This window comes from Perna viridis, chromosome 15 (assembly GCF_037379345.1).
Source record: "Perna viridis isolate PV_CMFRI_1.1 ecotype Kerala chromosome 15, ASM3737934v1, whole genome shotgun sequence".
Classification (NCBI taxonomy): domain Eukaryota; kingdom Metazoa; phylum Mollusca; class Bivalvia; order Mytilida; family Mytilidae; genus Perna; species Perna viridis.
This window is the reverse complement of record NC_142459.1, coordinates 13,672,810-13,690,303: the sequence shown is the minus strand read 5'-3', so window position 1 is coordinate 13,690,303 and position 17,494 is coordinate 13,672,810. Positions and strand designations below refer to the sequence as shown.

The following is a 17,494-nucleotide window of genomic DNA, read 5'->3' as shown; positions in this document are numbered from 1 at the left end:
TTTGAAAAATAGATTATGATGGACACCAAGTGATGGCAATATCTCACATGGTCTTTGACTAGGTGAGATAAACATAGAAATCCATTTTTTTTCGGCAATATTAACAATCTTGAAAAAGATCATTCATGCTATCAATTAACTCAATTATTCAAGATGAATAAAAATGAAGTGACACCAGGGCAGGGACTAAATTACCCACGTTAGGTTAACACTCAAGTTTGACATACAAAACATCAATAATAAATATTTTTAATTTTTTTTTTACAAAAATCATATGATACAAAACAAAACTTGCATGCACTGCTATTTTTATCCAGGCAGTCCAAGAAAATTTTACTGTAAAAACATAAATGTATGTTTTATATACCTGGATTTCAGTATTCTATGCTACATTTAAATACACCAATGCATAATCTATTTGGTCACATACAAGAATGTAGGTCCATCAATTTCCACTTTGATGCCTGGAAATAAATTAATATTCACACATGAATATACAAGAATTTACAATATTAATGTAATTATACCAAAAAAGAAGTTGCTTGCGTTGTTGTGTTAGGTACATGTATATCCCTTGGTACAGGCAGTTGGCATGGTCAAGAAAAAAAAATTGGTTACAGTGTACACCGAATCTTTATAAAGACAAATAATTAAGTAAAGATCTTTCATGTAGTAATCTTATACATACAATTAAGAGTTCAAAATAGTAATCAAGGGAACCAAGTTTATAGCAGTAATCAAAAGACTGTAATCCAGAGACAAAGACCAGACATGGAAAACAGACATACACAACAAAGAACATGAAGTAACTAAAATCATACATAAAAAGTAACAAAAGTAAATGAGCAACTCGGACTCAACTAAAACCTGGGAGCATGGACCAGGTGCACCGGTTGGGTAAGCGTTCTCTATCAATAATTGAAATAGTTTACCAACATTATAAGCATGCTACAATGTACATCAATACAAGTACCTCAAACAGTATCTAATTGGCCTTCACATACATGTAACATATGAAGTATAAATGCAAATGCACATACAATGACATATTCAGGTACATGTAGTTCCTAAGGCATAAATCGAAATGAAAATAAATGGAAGGTAAGTGATGGTCTCATGTAACAATCAGCATGCCCATTAGTTTTTGCAACTGGGGTTCATGCGCCCCTTGTCACCTTTGAATTTAGGAGTACAATGTTTTCTTAGGGAACAAATGACCAATATGGGGTTTTTAATTATGGGAATGATGTAATGCAAAAGTACAATGTAGGCTTAGAATAAGTGCTTGTAACTGTAATTAAATATGTTTTGTACATGTTGATATATTTAATAATGATTTTGAATAAATAATGACTTTCAAGATCAAATTATCCTACATACATTTTAAAATCTCATTTTTCTTTAGATGTGAACAAGGTGGTTTCAGAGAAAGAGACTTTAAAAGAAAAGTTTACAACATACAACAAACACCAAGTGATGACAAAAGCTCACATGGACTTCTAGGCCAAGTAAACTAAAAAATATGTGTATGCGTGTGTACTTACAAAAAATACATTATGACATGGCAAGAGTTATGCCATTAAGTTAAGAATTTGTTTTTATTATCTGTGATTTCGTAAAGGTATTGTATGTTACCTATGAAGATGCACTGTAACTTGTACACAACCATCAGAATGTATAAATCCTACTTTCCAGAGTTCCAAGGATTTGTCCCAAATGACTTCCTTATCATAATCCCAAAGGCAACACTGAGAGTCTCACTTCCGTTCCATGCTGGTGTATAATATTAGAAACTTACCAGGAGCAATTAACATCCCGCATATCAACCAATACATAAAATTATATAAAAAGAATTATTTATGATTTGACAACCATGACAACATAAAATATAAGTGTACAGGAATTCTATCAGTTATTAGCCTGAAAACAATCAATATTTTCCTGTGATTTTTATTCTTCATACTCTGAAGCACTAGATGTTTACAAATGTACAAAAATGCACAATAATGAGGGATCAAAGAAAAATGTGAATAATTCTCATGTAAAATTATTCATGCATGTTTTGTTACAATATTCATTTACATATGCTGCTGTGATAAGCTACCTACATGTTCATGTTTATGCACAGAATGTTGATACTGTATGTACATTCATTAAGCTACATGTACATTTGAACTGTACATAAAGCCTTCAAATTCTGGTGATCAAACTCATATTAAGTACTTTCATTTCATGTCATTTAAAGACATACAATTTGTGTTATTACTAAGGGCACTGAAGATGAAGTGTGTAGATTTCAGATAGTCCATATCACATATTTACATGTATCTATCATATTTGACTGCACAAAGCAAACAATAAGGGCATCATGGTAATATAGTATTAATGTATGGCCTTTTTTGTATTGGCCCAGTTACAATGCCCGAAGTACTAATAATGGCCATTACAGCCATCCGAGGCCATTATTAATACCAAGGTCATATTACAGGGCCAATATGGTAAAGGCCTTCATTGATTCTTTTTTTAAACAACATTATTTCTATTATCAAAATATTTGGTTTCACCTTAATTTAAAATAAGTCTGTATCTCCATGAATCAAATATTTATGAAAATAAATCAGGAAGATTTTGTTGTTTTTTCTAATAATCATCCCCCCCAATAAAAAATTGCAAATTTATACGACAATATTAAAAATGCCAAATAATTCAATATACTCAATCCCAGTACCATCTGTCAGCAACTTTAAATCTCCTAATCTAATTCACTAACTATTCACTTAACAGGGAAGAAAACTCACTCAAATTCTAGCCAGTCCTGAATACAATTTTTCAATATATTTACTATATGGCTATATAATTTTTTGCAAAAATTAGCCAGCCCTGCCGAAAAATAGCCAGTGTCGGGCTGGCGGACAGGCTACTATTTCTTATTCTGATCATAGTTAAAGTTGTCACTTATTTAATGTAAGAAATTTTGAATGGTCCCGTATTGATGCCCCATACTAAAATTTGCAATGCATGGCTGTGATTTCGTAATGACCAGCTCTAGGAATTTCTGATTCGTAATGACCAGTTGCAAATGATTGGCATTTTTATAATACATGAATTAAGTTGGTTAATAAAATTCTCTAAAACTTTTAAAGTTTGGACAAATAGCGAAGACAAGTAATAGTAGGAACTGCAAACTAATTCTTGGTCCATTTATGAACAATTGAGATTATTTCTATCATATTTCTATCAGGTGCACCTGGTCCATGCTCCCAGTTTTTAGTGGAGTCCGAGTTGCTCATTTACTTTTGTTACTTTGTATGTATGATTTTATTACTTTAGTTCTTTGTTGTGTATGTCTGTTTTCCATGTCTGGTCTTTGTCCCTGGATTACATTCTTTTGAATACCGCTATAACCTTGGTTCCCTTGATTACTCTCATACATCTACTCTACATGAATTTCATTAATTTTCTTAATACATGTAGATTTTAATATGTAGAAATTAATATACATGTACATGTATGTAGATAACCTAAACTGGTCATTGTACCCTGTACAAGTAATACAATCTCCCCTGCATAACTACTATTTATCCTGTCATATAAAATTTTATTGACCAGATGTATAGATGTATAAATTAAGATTAAATATCCATCATTCCCCCGTTTTTATCTTTAGTTGTTGATGTATTTAGGCTGAGTTACTGAAACCGGTGACAGCTGAACTCACAGTGTAGAAAAGCTTCACATTGATCCCAATGAACATTTAAAAACATTTGATTGGTGGAAAGTTGTCAGTTGGTTTGGTGATGATTCAAAAATTAGAATTTTTTGGGAAAGAAAACAATAAATATGTATCATATGAATCACAATTTATCATTTATACAATGCTTTTGCAATGGAACTCAACTGTTTTCTCGCCAAAACGCCACCCCTTACAGTCTGTCATTCTGACATCCAGAAAATAAATGAAGAGTTACAACTCTTAGCAAAAAAATCCTTTAAGGTTCCCCAATATACAAAAGAAAAAAAAGGCATGTCCCGGAAGCAACAAAAAGTGACTGTCCTAACGGAGAAAATTGATCGCTTCCTTAAACCAAACAAATAAAAATGCATAGGTTAAGATCACGTTTCAGTAAAAATAAATTCATCTTTTCTGATAGTTTCCGATTCTTTCTCTATTTTGTTTACTTATTAAAAGGAGTGAATATGAAGTTTCTAAAACGTTTGGGAAACACGTGGATGTACCTACGTGTATCTGCGCTGTTCCACTGTCGCTGTTGTCAAGAGCCTAACACGCCTTGGAAAAAAATACAACTCCGATTATATTATCAACATTAAAACATAGCTTTTCTAAGATAGGAAAGGCAATCATTTTCTTTTTTGGAACTTGTTAAGGTCACATGATATGTGTAAAATATTCCCACCATCCGTACGTCGAGAACGGTAATATTTCCGGTATCTGTACAGATTGATATAACAGCCCAAAACTGAAATATATATGTTGCAAGAGATGACCATAAGGGATAAAAATGTAAAGTATTGCGAAGTGCTATAAAGTTATTGACCATTTTGAGAGCGAGGGGAAAGGGATGTATGGGGTTGGAATTTAGGGGGAAAATGTTGAAATTATTCATCTATTGAAAAAAACTTCCCCATTAATTAACAAGACAGGTTTTCAAATAAAAATATTGATATTGCTTGCTGCTTAAATATAAATAACAAATAAAAATATTGGGATGCACAAATTTTCATCCAGGTCGACTCCCCCCTTCTTTGTAATTTTTTAAATTTTTTTACAAGTCTCACACACACAGTACATGTATAGGAAAGCTCACAGTGCTCGCTGATTTAGGCAATGCCTACCCCGTATTAGTACCTTAACACCGATGCATTTTTGAAAAAGGAAGACATTTGAACATTCCTAGAAATAATAGATTATGTCCAGTTTGTAATAGTGAAAACATTGAAGATGAAATACATTTTTTATTTAGTTGTAGTGCATTTAATACACAAAAAAGTTTCTTTCAAAATACAATTTGCAACTACTGTAAAGATTTCAATAATAAAGATGTAACCATAAAAGTAAACCTAATTTTAAATAGCAACTCTCTTCCTGTTCTTAAAATGTGTTCCTCCTTCATATCTAAATGCCTTGATCAAAGGAAAACTTTATTATAATTATTTCATATTTCAGTGTAATTGCCAAATTATTGTTATAGTCTCAACATTATATATTTATATTGATAATGTCATATATATATCTTTGCATTTAGTGGGCCTTAACCATTTCTTATATCTGAGTTTGAGCCAATAAAATATTTGTATTTGTGTCTGTATTTTGCATTTTTGACATTGTCTGAAAAAAAGGCAATAGTCAAACTGCAAAATTGAAAAAGCATTGGATGATGACAAATTTATAGCTGCAATGTAAATGGATTTAAGCAAAGCATTTGATTGCCTTGCGCATAACCTTCTGCTAGATAAAATCATAAGGTATGGGTTAAACTCCTATAAATATTTTGCTGCTAAAACTTGGAATGACCTGCCAGATCACTTTCGTAGAGAATCATCTTTTACTCAATTTAAGAATCTTCTAAACTCATGGAAAGGCAGGTCATGTCATTGTTCTGTTTGCTATTCACAACAGCTCTGCTTTATGCTTCTACATTATTGACTATTTAAAGTGTTGCTCTTTCATTTTAATTCTATTTTACATTTGCTACTATTTGCCTTGTAAGTTGACTGATGATTTATGTATGTACTAGATAACTAACTCGGTCCACAAACAAAATGACCTTAAATGTTAAATGGACGTCGTCGAAACTTAGGTTAGTGACGTCTTACCGCCTATGAATCTGTGAGCGCAATGTACATTGTGTAAGTCAACATCCCAACTACCGATCATACAGCCATTGCACATTCAAAACATCTCAGGTCTATTTATCCTCGATAATGAAAAGGTCCGATAAATGCCTAATAGCAAACGGACGGTCAACTATGTTCGGATAACAGTCAGAAAAGGCGTGGCTGTTTTTTGAGGTTCTGTTGTGGAACATTGAAGTTCCCAAATAATAGTAGAATTTTTCATGAGAAATATTTGCTCTTCAATCATTTAAGTAAATGTCTTTCTTCATTGAAATGATGTAAAAGCCCAATGAAAATGTTGGTGTTGATAATGAGTTGCATTTATCGTTAAAATGAACCTCTTTTCCGGTTCCCCAACCTATCCATTTTTCAAAACATTTTTTTTACTTAAGTATTATATTTTAAAGGCGAAATTCGATCGGGGAATTTCTTAAATTAACATAACCTCCGATATTAAAAAAATGCTTCATAATTTGATGGAAAATTTCGACCAAATAAATTCTCCTAACTTCGGAAAAATATTGTATTTGCCAAAAACGGCAAAGGCGAATATAACAATATATTCATTTTTTGAAGAATTATGACTTGAGACCTTCTGAAATGCTTGTATGCAAAGCATACTTCCCAGTACATGTAGTTTACATATATTTCTTTTCGTTCTTTTTAGGGATTTTAAGATTTTTTTTAATTGAGATAAAACATTCACAGGGCCCTTCAAACAAAGATTGGTAGGACCTCCGATAGATGTCAAAGAATTCTAAATTGATGTACTTATTTCGTATATTTTTATTCGAACAAATATTCAATAATCAAACCAAAAATGTGTTCATAAAACTCAGTTTTACATGTTTGTTTTTTTTAAGAAGGAAATGTTTCATGAGGTATGCAATATATAAACATTTTTTCGAAATTTTAAGTTAATAGTGTATGGGTAAGTATGACATTCTGATGCATGTATGCGGGAGTCCTAAATTTTGACTAGTGGAGAACCTCCAGCCACTGAAATTCGAACTATGGTTTTCATGAGCAACTCGGCGGGTGTTTCTAGAAAAACAGAGGACGCTTATCCGACCGGTGCACCTTGTCCATGCTCCTAGTTTTTAATTGAGTCCAATTATGCTCATTCATGTGTTTGTTACTTTGTATGTATGATTATAGTTACTCCATATTCTTTGTTGTGTATATCTGTTTTCCATGTCTGTTTTTTGTCCCTGGATTACATTCATTTGATTACCGTTATAACCTTGGTGTCCTTGATTAATCTTTGGATACGTTTCTCATCAGAACATCACAGATAAAATAATTTTATACAAATGTAATGATACATGCATTTGTTTAAATGTGATGCGATGTTTATCATAACGTACGCTGCGCTGCTGTTTATATTTCTTTCTTTATCAATTAAACATATAAAGACTAACATAAAACCTAGACAGGCATTACCTTAGGTTTGTTTTATCAAAGTACACATCAATAAGAAAACACATTTAATACAGAACAAAGCTTCGGTATCATAGGTATCAGTTTGTTTACTCTTCACATCATCAATCAGTGTAAAAGTAAATAAACATAGTTTTATCACAGTTCATATATATTACATCGTGTACAGACGTTTTTAGTAATTTTGATAGAAAAAAAAAATCAATTTATAAAAGTCCTAATGCAGATATCTTTCTGAATTTACAACTTTTCGCTAAATATTGGATTGTCCTGTTCAATTTCTGTCCTTTTGATAATTCCTGTGAATGGAGTTTGTGATGTTTCATGTGGACCAATTAAAGAGAGGACCACAGGAAGAAAAAATAAAGCCTGTCCAATCCCGAAACATATCACTAAGATCATAACCTTGAAAAAAGAATTAAATACGTAAGATTCAGAGGAAGACAGAATCGCAATACCAACTAACGATGAAACAGCACCGTTCAGAATTGGACCACTTGATCGGATAATGGCATCGCGGGCTCGGGCGTTTCTAGTTTCGCCTTTTGAACTTAGATATGCATAACATACATGTGTGCTGTAGTCAACAGAAAACCCAACACTCATTATAACATGAATCATTGTTATAGAACTCAGAGATAGTCCCCAAATTTGCATGAATCCGATTAAACCAAGCATTATCATTATCAAAGATATTGTTACATACAAAATAACAAGTGGGTTGGTCATAAAGATACATGTAATGACAAAAACGGCTGCTACTGATGCACCTATGGTTTGAAGTGTATTTGGTAAAACGGCTAGATATTGTTCGAAGAATGGATAAATCGGAGAGAACGTAAAAGCTCCGCGAAATGACTGGTCAACTTTTCCTCTTAATCTTTCCATAAGTTTCCCCTGCGAATATGTATCTTTTACATTTTTTGAATATACATGTATTCGGCTATGCAAGATATCGCATCTATCTGAAAGTACAAAATCATTTGCATAAATGGGGTTGTCGGTACTAAATGATTTCAGGTTTAAGCAGAAAATCACTTCAGACGTGTCATTAAACCACTCAGAAGATGCAAATGCAGAAAACCAATCAATTTTGTTTTTACAATCGATTTCGTTGTCATTGCATACACTTGTGATCAAATGTTGAATATTTTGTCTTGTCATTTCGTTTGAATAATGAAGATCAGATGGTAGATAAATAGAAAAAATAAAAGTTGCCGGAAAGTATTTATAATTCCAGTTACTATAGGTATGATAATATGATGTCTTAGATACTAAATTTTGATGCAGTAGTCCTTGCTTCAAATTCAGAATTCCCCAAATCGACACACCAATATATCCTATTGAGAAAAGAATAATTATTAATTTCACAGGTATCTGAAGAATGAGGTTTGGCAAAAGAAGACTTGGTATTTTCTGGCAAACGGTCTCCTGGTCATTTCTCTCATTTGGCGGTCCGCCACTACAACAGATGATTCTGAGTCTAGAAGCACCTTCCTTTTTTAGAGAATCGGCATTTGTTGTCTGTAAACACGTTGCACAGTGCCTACTTGCTGCAACTCTTCTTTCATGTATGGCCAAACAACCAATGAAAAAAGTCATTTGATTAATGTAGCAAAGGAAGACAGCAACTCCTGAAAGAGTAATCAAGGGAACCAAGGTTATAGTGGTAATCAAAAGAATGCAATTCAGGGACAAAGACCAGACACTGAAAACAGACATACACAACAAAGAACATAAAGTAACTAAAATCATACATACAAAGTAAAAGAAGCAAATAAGCAACTCGGACTCCACTAAAAACTGGGAGCATGGACCAGGTGCACTGGTAGGGTAATATGCACAACCAATGTAAACACTGAAACACTAATTTTTTTCTGATAAAATTAAATATAGCCTGAAATGTTTGTTTAAATTTAAGCTGTCTATTGGATATAAATTTCAAAGAAACTTTAAATTATAAAATATTGAAATAATGAACTTAATAGTAACTATGAAATAGATGTCCTTGCGCTAATAATGTTTGATATACTATCATGGTAATTGATAGGTAATGCGCCACATGCGAATTAGAGAATTTTAACACCCTAAACTATTTGTTTTCAATGTTTTTAAGGTATACTCTTTGTTACTTTCTTTTTGTATAAACCTACTCACAATCAGAAAATAAACGGAAATAGAAAAAGGGTGAAATGATGCAAATTCTATTTCATAGTCATAAAGATGTTCACTGCTCATGTTCAGTTACTAAGGTAGATTTTCGAACTCATCAAGTTTTATTCATTCCGGAGCATCAATATTTTTTACCTAGTAACCACACTTTTCCTTTTATAATTTCATTAAACTCACTGTAAACTTATATTAGAGAATTTTTGTGCAATTCTTGTTATTTCTTTCCTATGAAAAATCCAGAGAAATCCCTTTTCCGACCACAATTTCAAATGCTTATATCTGAAATACGAGCACACTGACCCATCATTAATTTTTGCTATTTATAATGTTGTTTCATGTTAGATCTGAACATATTTCACAACCGTTGATATCCTTTTTATTTTTCACAGAACAGGAAACTTTAATATTGAAATTGATCCTATTAGTAGATATAGCTTTTGGAATTGTCTCAAACTTGTTTGAAATGAAGACTGGAAATACTTCAACAGACGATGTCCTTATATCGGTAAATTGAAAAAAATAGGACACTCTTTGACCTTGGAATCCCTGAATGTTTGGTTTTAGTCTAAGAGGAAGAGAACTGCGGTGCAAATGAGTTTTAAATAGAGTTTTAAACACCGATTTTTTTTTTTTTTTTTTTTTTTTTTGGGGGGGGGTATTACACAAGTCGGCCCGTATAAATGTCGTTTTATGTGTACGAGAAATTAGAACAGAACATCATACAGTGTATCAATGAAAAAGTCTCTCTGTCTTATGAATTCGTTCTCTAACAGATTACATCTGCTACCCATTGGTTACACCTCACCTGTATAAAAACAGAAGATTTGAACACTTTTAAAAGAAGACATTGCTCCTGCTGAAAATGCAACAATGTTGGTGAGTGAAGTTATTGTTACTGCAACACCACACGTTTCGACAGTTTTACCAACTCGTTCCTCAGGTGATCCCTCATATGGTACATCCGAATGGGAAGATAAGAATATAAACATGTCATCGAGGCCTATACCTGAAATGTAAATTATACTCATATAACTGCTTGAACTTTAAATAAAGTCTTAGTACCCTTAGAAATATCTAATCAATATGTATTTCTTGAAACAAAATCATTGATTCGATTGATTTGCCGAAGCTCGTTTGTAGAAAATGCCTTGAATTTACCTATAAATACTTCTTTATCATTCAATATACGAAACAAATCAAACGAAAATGTCATAGTCATATGTGTTATTACCAATAATTAAAAATGGCATCACCCCGACTAAACTGACATATTCTATTCCCATTGCGCTACCTATTCCGAAAGAACCAAGAATGGCTAATCCACTTGCTATCACCCCAGCTCTTGCTAAGTGACCTCTTTGAGATATCCAGTTTCCTCCAGCTGCTGCAAAAGAGGCATACGTTATCATTAACGAGAAGGTCAACGAAAAATAGCGTATATCTACATCAGTGTTTGCATTCAGCTCAGAAGCAAGGGAATTTGAATATGAAAAAGCTATTTGAAAACAGTCACTTTTGTACGATTTGAATGTTTGCATAAATTTATCTTCCCATTTATTTGCTAGCTCAGTATAAAACTTGCTATCCTGTCTTAGGAAGAACGATACTTTAAATGCTTTCACAGATTTCACTTCGCCGTCTTTATTCATTTCAACACCCCCGAACGTTTGTGTCAATATGTGCATTCCTGTCTTGTCATAAAATACTGGGAACGTCACATTTTGTATGGTAACTTGATTCCAGAAGAAATTTGATTCCAGTATGAAGTCATTGAAGGCACACTTGTTTTTGCGTTTTGCACACAAGTCTTCGTAAGAATAATTCACACCGTCTGATGAAATAGAAATGTTTCTCACAGTGTTAAAAAGGTTGTTCAGATCATGTTGGTATACCGAATTCATGATATTACTACCATTTTTTGTCTTCACAATCAAATTCCCATATATTCCAGTGTCAAGTAAGCTTTGTTCATAGAAATTTGTACCTGAAAAATCGGGAAATTGTTGTTTAACCTCAATACTTTCCTCATGCGCTCGGCTATTGTAAGGGGTAAAAATTTTAATATCATTCGTCTTTTTCATCCAAATTATATTAAGTCCAAGAAGACCGTTCAACAAAATACACAATAAAATTGTTGATACTGCATTTTTTCCAACAAATTTTCCATACTTGTTAAACATATTGTGTAACATACCGTCCCATCTCTTTGAAAGAAGCATGTTTTCTGAAAAAAAAAGGTCTGCATTGTTTTTTAATCATGCAACGTATATGTTAATTGTCCTCATTTCGAATTACTTGTGTTACCTCATGCCATATAATGATACAAAACCATTCTCTAAGCTTGAATATGTAAAACGACAAGTCACATCGTGCAAAATCGAAAGACAGTGGATTTCGAAAATTTGATAATTTCGGCCCAAAATTTGTTTGTCTGAATATCCGATAATAATACTAAAATTTACAAAACATTTTTGTGGTTTGATGGTCAGGTAATGCATATTTGTTTTTTTTTTTGGAATCCTCTTTTTCGTAGTCACATTTTAAATCCCTGAACATGTTATTTGGGAAGTTTATGTCGGGGTTTTTAATATCTAATAAGACGAAACCTATGGAAATTCAACAGAAATCCGTTTCCCGAAAAAAAATTAAAATGTTTATATCTCAAAAACAAGCGCACTGACTCATCTATTTTCTTTTTTACATTTTTCTGGCTGCCAATGTCGCTAACTGTGTATGGTTACAAGGTTCCACTGTTGATAACTGATTTTTTTATCATTTATTCAACAGATTATAGTTTTCCTTTCCTCGTTTGTCTACCCCGGACTTAACTTTTTATGAGCAACTAGGCAGGTGTTTTCAGAAAAGCAGAGGACGCTTACCCCACCGGTGCACCTAGTCCATGCTCCTAGTGTTTAGTGGAGTCCAAGTTCCTCTTTTGCTTTTATGACTTTGTATGTATGATTTTAGTTACTTTATGTTCTTTGTTGTGTATGTCTGTTTTCCATGTCTGGTCTTTGTCTCTGGATTCTTTTGATTACCGCTTTAATCTTGGTTCCCTTGATTACTCTTAGACAGAATGTTTGCGTTTATCAAATACAATGAATTTATATCATTGTCTGTATACGTTATATTTATATCATTGAAGTAAAACAAGCGTTCAAAGTTAAAGGGTAGAGCAGAAGTATTAAACTAAAAAAAGTAACTGAAACATAGAAGCACTTGGATTGATTGATTAACTGTTGGATGATGAAATGAACATGAAATGATGATGAAATGAAAATTTAAGTGGGACACAAGGATAATGGGGTCGACAACTTTTGATTGCCACTGGAAGTAGGGAGAAGTGGGTAGGATCGTGCAACGTAGACTCCTGTGGCGGAGTCCTATGGTTCCTACTCCGGGAGAATACCACAGTAGGGTTCTTTGACGTGCAAGGAACGTGGCATCTTTCCCAACATGGATCACCACTGTGGTTTGCGGTCATGTTTTCCGTATTATAGCCTAACAACCCCAGGCCAATTCTTTTGACACTCTGACCTGTACGGGGCATGAAATGATGATGTCATGTTTTTTGTATTATATCCTGGCAACCCCAGAATGTAACATGCCAGTGGTACTTCATTCTACCACCTGGGGCACACAACCCAGTTGCTCTGTGGGCAAAGCGTCCTAGCCCCCTGACAATGTTCTGAGCACTACTTAGTCGCCTTTTACGAAAAGCTTAGCGCTACTCAGAGTCTTTTGTTGACACCCGGACCTGCACGATGCAGGAACATTTGGATATTGAATATGTATTTACCACTAGGTATACTGATCTAGATAGCGTTTAAAAGTCCAATATAGAACATAGAGCAAAGCATCATACGATCGAACCGATGAAATGTTCTTCATGTTAAATATAAACGACTGTATTGAGAATATTGTATTACACAAACACGTTATTGTGAATGTAATGTCAATTATACCAAAAAAAAGATATTTAAAGAATGAAAATGCATGGCCATCTCTTTTTAAAAAGAAAAACAAAACCTTCTTTTTGATATATTATTTTCAATTTGTACTGAGCTTAACGTCGGTGGAACATTCTTTTCTCTTTTGTAAAGCAGTCATTTAAACATTTGTTGATAATATCAATTCGGTTACGCTTCATTATTCATAACTACGCAGTTTAAAATCAAAATATGAAACAGAAAAAAAATTCCAAGGTCGTTTTGTTTATTGAATTTTGCATTTACAACACATTGCAACGACAAAATGAAGGAAAATAAGTCAAGGCTTTACAGAATATGTTTACTTATCATGGTACATGTGTACTACAAATGCTCGCTCCACAGTTTTTGCAATTCATTCCAGTTGTCACGCATATTTTTTTAGCAAGTTTATTAGGTATAACGAGAATAAGTATGGTGTATATTAGACAACAACTCCAACGGGATAAAAATATTAGCACAATGCTACCCAATAGTACTAGTTCTAAATTTAATGAATCACCAAGATATCAATCAAAAGAATTGCACTTCCCGAAATAATTCTTTCTTAGGGAATCAATTCATTTTCTTCCAATTATAATAAGGTAAATTGATGAATTTGATTTTGTGATTGATTGTTGGGGTTTATCGCCCGAGCAGCAATATTTCAGCTATATTCTGGCGATGAATATGAAGTGGATGATAAAATGAAAATGAAATGATGATGAAATGAAAATGGGATGGGACACAAGGATGATGGGGTCGACAAATTTTGATTGCCACTGGAAATACGGAGAGATGGGTAGGGTCGGGCAATTTAGCCTCCTGTGGCGGAGCCCTATGGTTCCTACTCCGGGAGAATACCACAGTAGGGTTCTTTAACGTGCAAGGAACGTGGCATCTTTCCCAACACGGATCACCACTGTGGTTTGCGGTCATGTTTTCCGTATTATAGCCTAACAACCCCAGGCCAATTCTTTTGAAAATCTGACCTGTACGGGGCGATTTGTGAATTTGTAATGTTTATTTTGTTACATTGTTAGAGATCAGTTTGGCTCTACGTGATAAAGGTAAATCAACATTATGAGGAATAAGTATCTTAATAAATATAAATTAAAAAATTGGTTATCCATATGTGCAAAATCAGCTTTTTTCTCTATATTCATTCTTCTGGAAATGTTATTTTCTATATGCATGTCCACAAAAAGTCGGTTAGACTTCCGTCACTTTGGTTATTGTAAAGGAGTGATTAAGACCTTGAGATTAAATCTTTCCCCTTCGAAACTGCGCAATTGTCAAGCATATAATGTTTCATTTTTTTTCGGTTAAAACATACAATTTAATGGTCTCATGGTCACGTGTATACGGTATTTAAAAACTTACCTTGTCCTTTACACAGTAGACAATAACACATTTCTATTGAAAATGTTTATATGGTAGAATCCTTGCATGTCTTCTTCTTCGCTTGTTTGTTTGTTTGTTTATTTTTTTTTTGGAGTACACTTTCTCAGCAAATACTGTTAAAATCGTAATCACATTACTGTTTTATACAAATATTTGCTTTATTTTTTTAAACTAAAATGAAAAATTGGAATGTTATTTTTCCGTTGGTTTCATCGTTGTATTCGCTTTATTCATTTCAATTTTGATCTGCAGAAAGAGAGAAGAATATTGACGCCATTGTCTGCTGAAGATATCAAAACAGTAAAAGTCGTTATATCAATTTACTTTTATTTTATAGGTACAATTAGATAATTAGGTTAACAATTGTAACTTAAAAACTCTCTCATTGTTTAAAAAAGTTAAAATGTTTAAAATGCGTCATCAATGTCGAGTATTGAAGTGATTCACTACATCTATTAAAAAAGCGAATGAACAACTTCGTTGAAAATATTACCAACTTTTAATGTAGATAATTGATTGATTGATTTCATGGATATGCATAAAACTGTGCAACAAGTGCTAATTTATATTGGCAATTGTGTATATGTACAATGTCAACGAGAATCATATCCAGAGGATAACATCAATTAAATCTGAGAGGAGTGACAGGCTTTTGTAAAAAAAGTTATGCAACAAGGTTGAACACAATTGATGTGGCCTGACACATAAGACAATAACGTTTTTTTTTTTAAATCAATTTATACAAATATGCCGACCCTAACGACCCTTACAGGTAAGAGAAAAACGATTTTGCGCTATAATATTTTCTGTTTCATGTAAAAAAAGGTAACTTAATATATTGTTAACTGTAAAATTAGTCAGAACGCATGTAAGTTATTAATCGGGATTTAGCGCTTTAGAACCTTGTTTATCTAAACATTTCTATCGGAAATGCCTGTTCTAAGTAAGGATAGGTGGCGGTTCCAACGTCCGTTATTGTTTACCATGACATTGCTATTTGTTATATGGACTCTCCTTTCTACTATTTTTTTTTTACTTTTGGTCAGATATTATCAGTCAGGTAATTTTTTTTTATTATTATCTTTTACATTATATATTGTATATTGTAGACCTATGTTCCCAGCATGTTTTGTCATGTTCTTAAACTCGTATGGGATGTTCCTTTACACGTACTACAGTAAAATATCTGATTCCAATATCTTCTATCAAGCTTAATTATTCAAAAGAACGGTATAATATTACCATACACCTACGTAACAAAACATCCGGTGAAGTATAAAAACAATCCGCGTACATTTTCGTGGAAGATGATGAAAATATACATACATACAGATACTAAAGAATACATCTTTTCAAAGTTTTGCATTCGCATGGGATTGAAATACTAAGTTCCTCCGATGCAAAACTGGTGTGATTAAAGTGTTGACAGGATTGAGAAATTTATATCATTCAGCGATATGAATATTATAGTGCATTGAACAGTAGCTTAAGCCCAGTGGCAATTATATTAACAAATCATATCACATTACAAATTGAATAAATAACTTGAGTATCGGTGTACTATATTATGCCTTGCATTTCGCTTATTTTCACACCCGTAGTCCTACTTATTTTTTTAATTTAAAAGCTTGTCTGAGATTCCGTTAATTTCAGGCAATATGTCAATATTTTGATGATACCTTTCCAATACGATTTGAGTACTGGACGTTTTATGTCTAATGATGCATGTGCTTGGAAACAAAATGTCATACAATGTACATTCTTAAAAGATACAATTCCTACCTGAATGCTTCTTACTGGATCGCACTAGGGGCGAGTAAATTTGAAATTTGAATTTGAATTTAAAACGTTTTTATTTCGTCATTGCGTGTTATTCATTTCTGCGATAAAGTCAATGTCTTTTTAAAGTAAACAGATGTAATAAGCGTTTTGATTGGATGAAGATGTAGCGATACAACAACATATATAATATAAATATTGATATCATTTTGGGACTGCTGTACATGTATACTGCGATTTGTTCCAGGTAAGACTTTAAATTATAATCTGTGGTATTTATTTTCTTAGAGTTTATGATGAATTAATTTACAACGGTTTTGTTGTATAGAAATTGTTTGGATTAGTAGTACATTTGTATCACAGTAAGAAAAATGTATCGCCTAAAATTTTCTATATATAATGTTGTTTGATACATTAAGTACATGTAGTGACGGAATAATCGATCATATCATTTGCGATGAATATGCTATTTAACTGTCGTTTGGCTTGATTGGAAAATTGGAAACGCATTGCCACTTTTTATACTATCTATTATACTATATTTGTATCGATTTTGTTAGATTTATTTGGACTTTACTTGGTTAGGATTAGTGTTCGGTTATTTTGTTGTTACTTATATACACTGAACCACTATTCAATAAAAATGTACATGTTAATGTTAAAAATAATTGTTTTTCGCTTTCTTAAGTTTGTAGTCTCTTCATCACAAATCAAATATTATGAAATTCAGATAAATCTTTTCATATATGTATTCAATAATATGTACACCAGTTATTGTTATGAACGGAACAAATTGTTTGCACATTTTGAAGTAGATCAGAGCGTATACCAAATAAATATTTGCCATTACAAGTTCTTCATTTATACAGGGGAGT

The 17,494-nt window shown here is 32.7% G+C and overlaps 1 protein-coding gene across 8 annotated transcripts; it reads right to left on the bottom strand.

Moving 5' to 3' along the window:
- Window positions 1-7,289: 7,289 nt before the first annotated feature.
- LOC148597026 (patched domain-containing protein 3-like) lies at window positions 7,290-16,755 on the bottom strand. Of its 8 annotated transcripts, none has more exons than XM_088563066.1 (6): window positions 16,623-16,735; window positions 14,820-15,086; window positions 11,663-11,692; window positions 10,700-11,452; window positions 10,274-10,474; window positions 7,290-8,930 (listed from the first exon to the last, which is right to left on the bottom strand). In XM_088563066.1, exons 2-6 carry the CDS (start codon window positions 14,848-14,850, stop codon window positions 7,537-7,539), a joined length of 2,409 nt encoding a protein of 802 aa, XP_088419192.1. In that variant the 5' UTR covers window positions 14,851-15,086; window positions 16,623-16,735; the 3' UTR covers window positions 7,290-7,536. The 8 variants fall into 8 exon arrangements, with proteins under 8 accessions (XP_088419192.1, XP_088419195.1, XP_088419190.1 ...); XM_088563069.1 differs by having other exon boundaries at window positions 10,700-10,852; window positions 16,623-16,734; XM_088563064.1 differs by having other exon boundaries at window positions 10,700-11,692; window positions 14,820-14,953; window positions 16,623-16,749.
- Between the last annotated feature and the right edge of the window lie 739 nt (window positions 16,756-17,494).

What these genes read in the sequence shown, in the direction of transcription:
- LOC148597026 (XM_088563064.1), bottom strand. Translation starts at nt 14,850, where the DNA reads ATGTGTTATTGTCTACTGTGTAAAGGACAAG. An exon ending in TCTACTGTGTAAAGGACAAG is followed by an intron (nt 11,693 to 14,819) that starts GTAAGTTTTTAA and finishes TTTTTTTTTCAG; the next exon opens with AAAACATGCTTCTTTCAAAG. An exon ending in AATCTTCTGTTTTTATACAG is followed by an intron (nt 8,931 to 10,273) that starts GTGAGGTGTAAC and finishes TTACTCTTTCAG; the next exon opens with GAGTTGCTGTCTTCCTTTGC.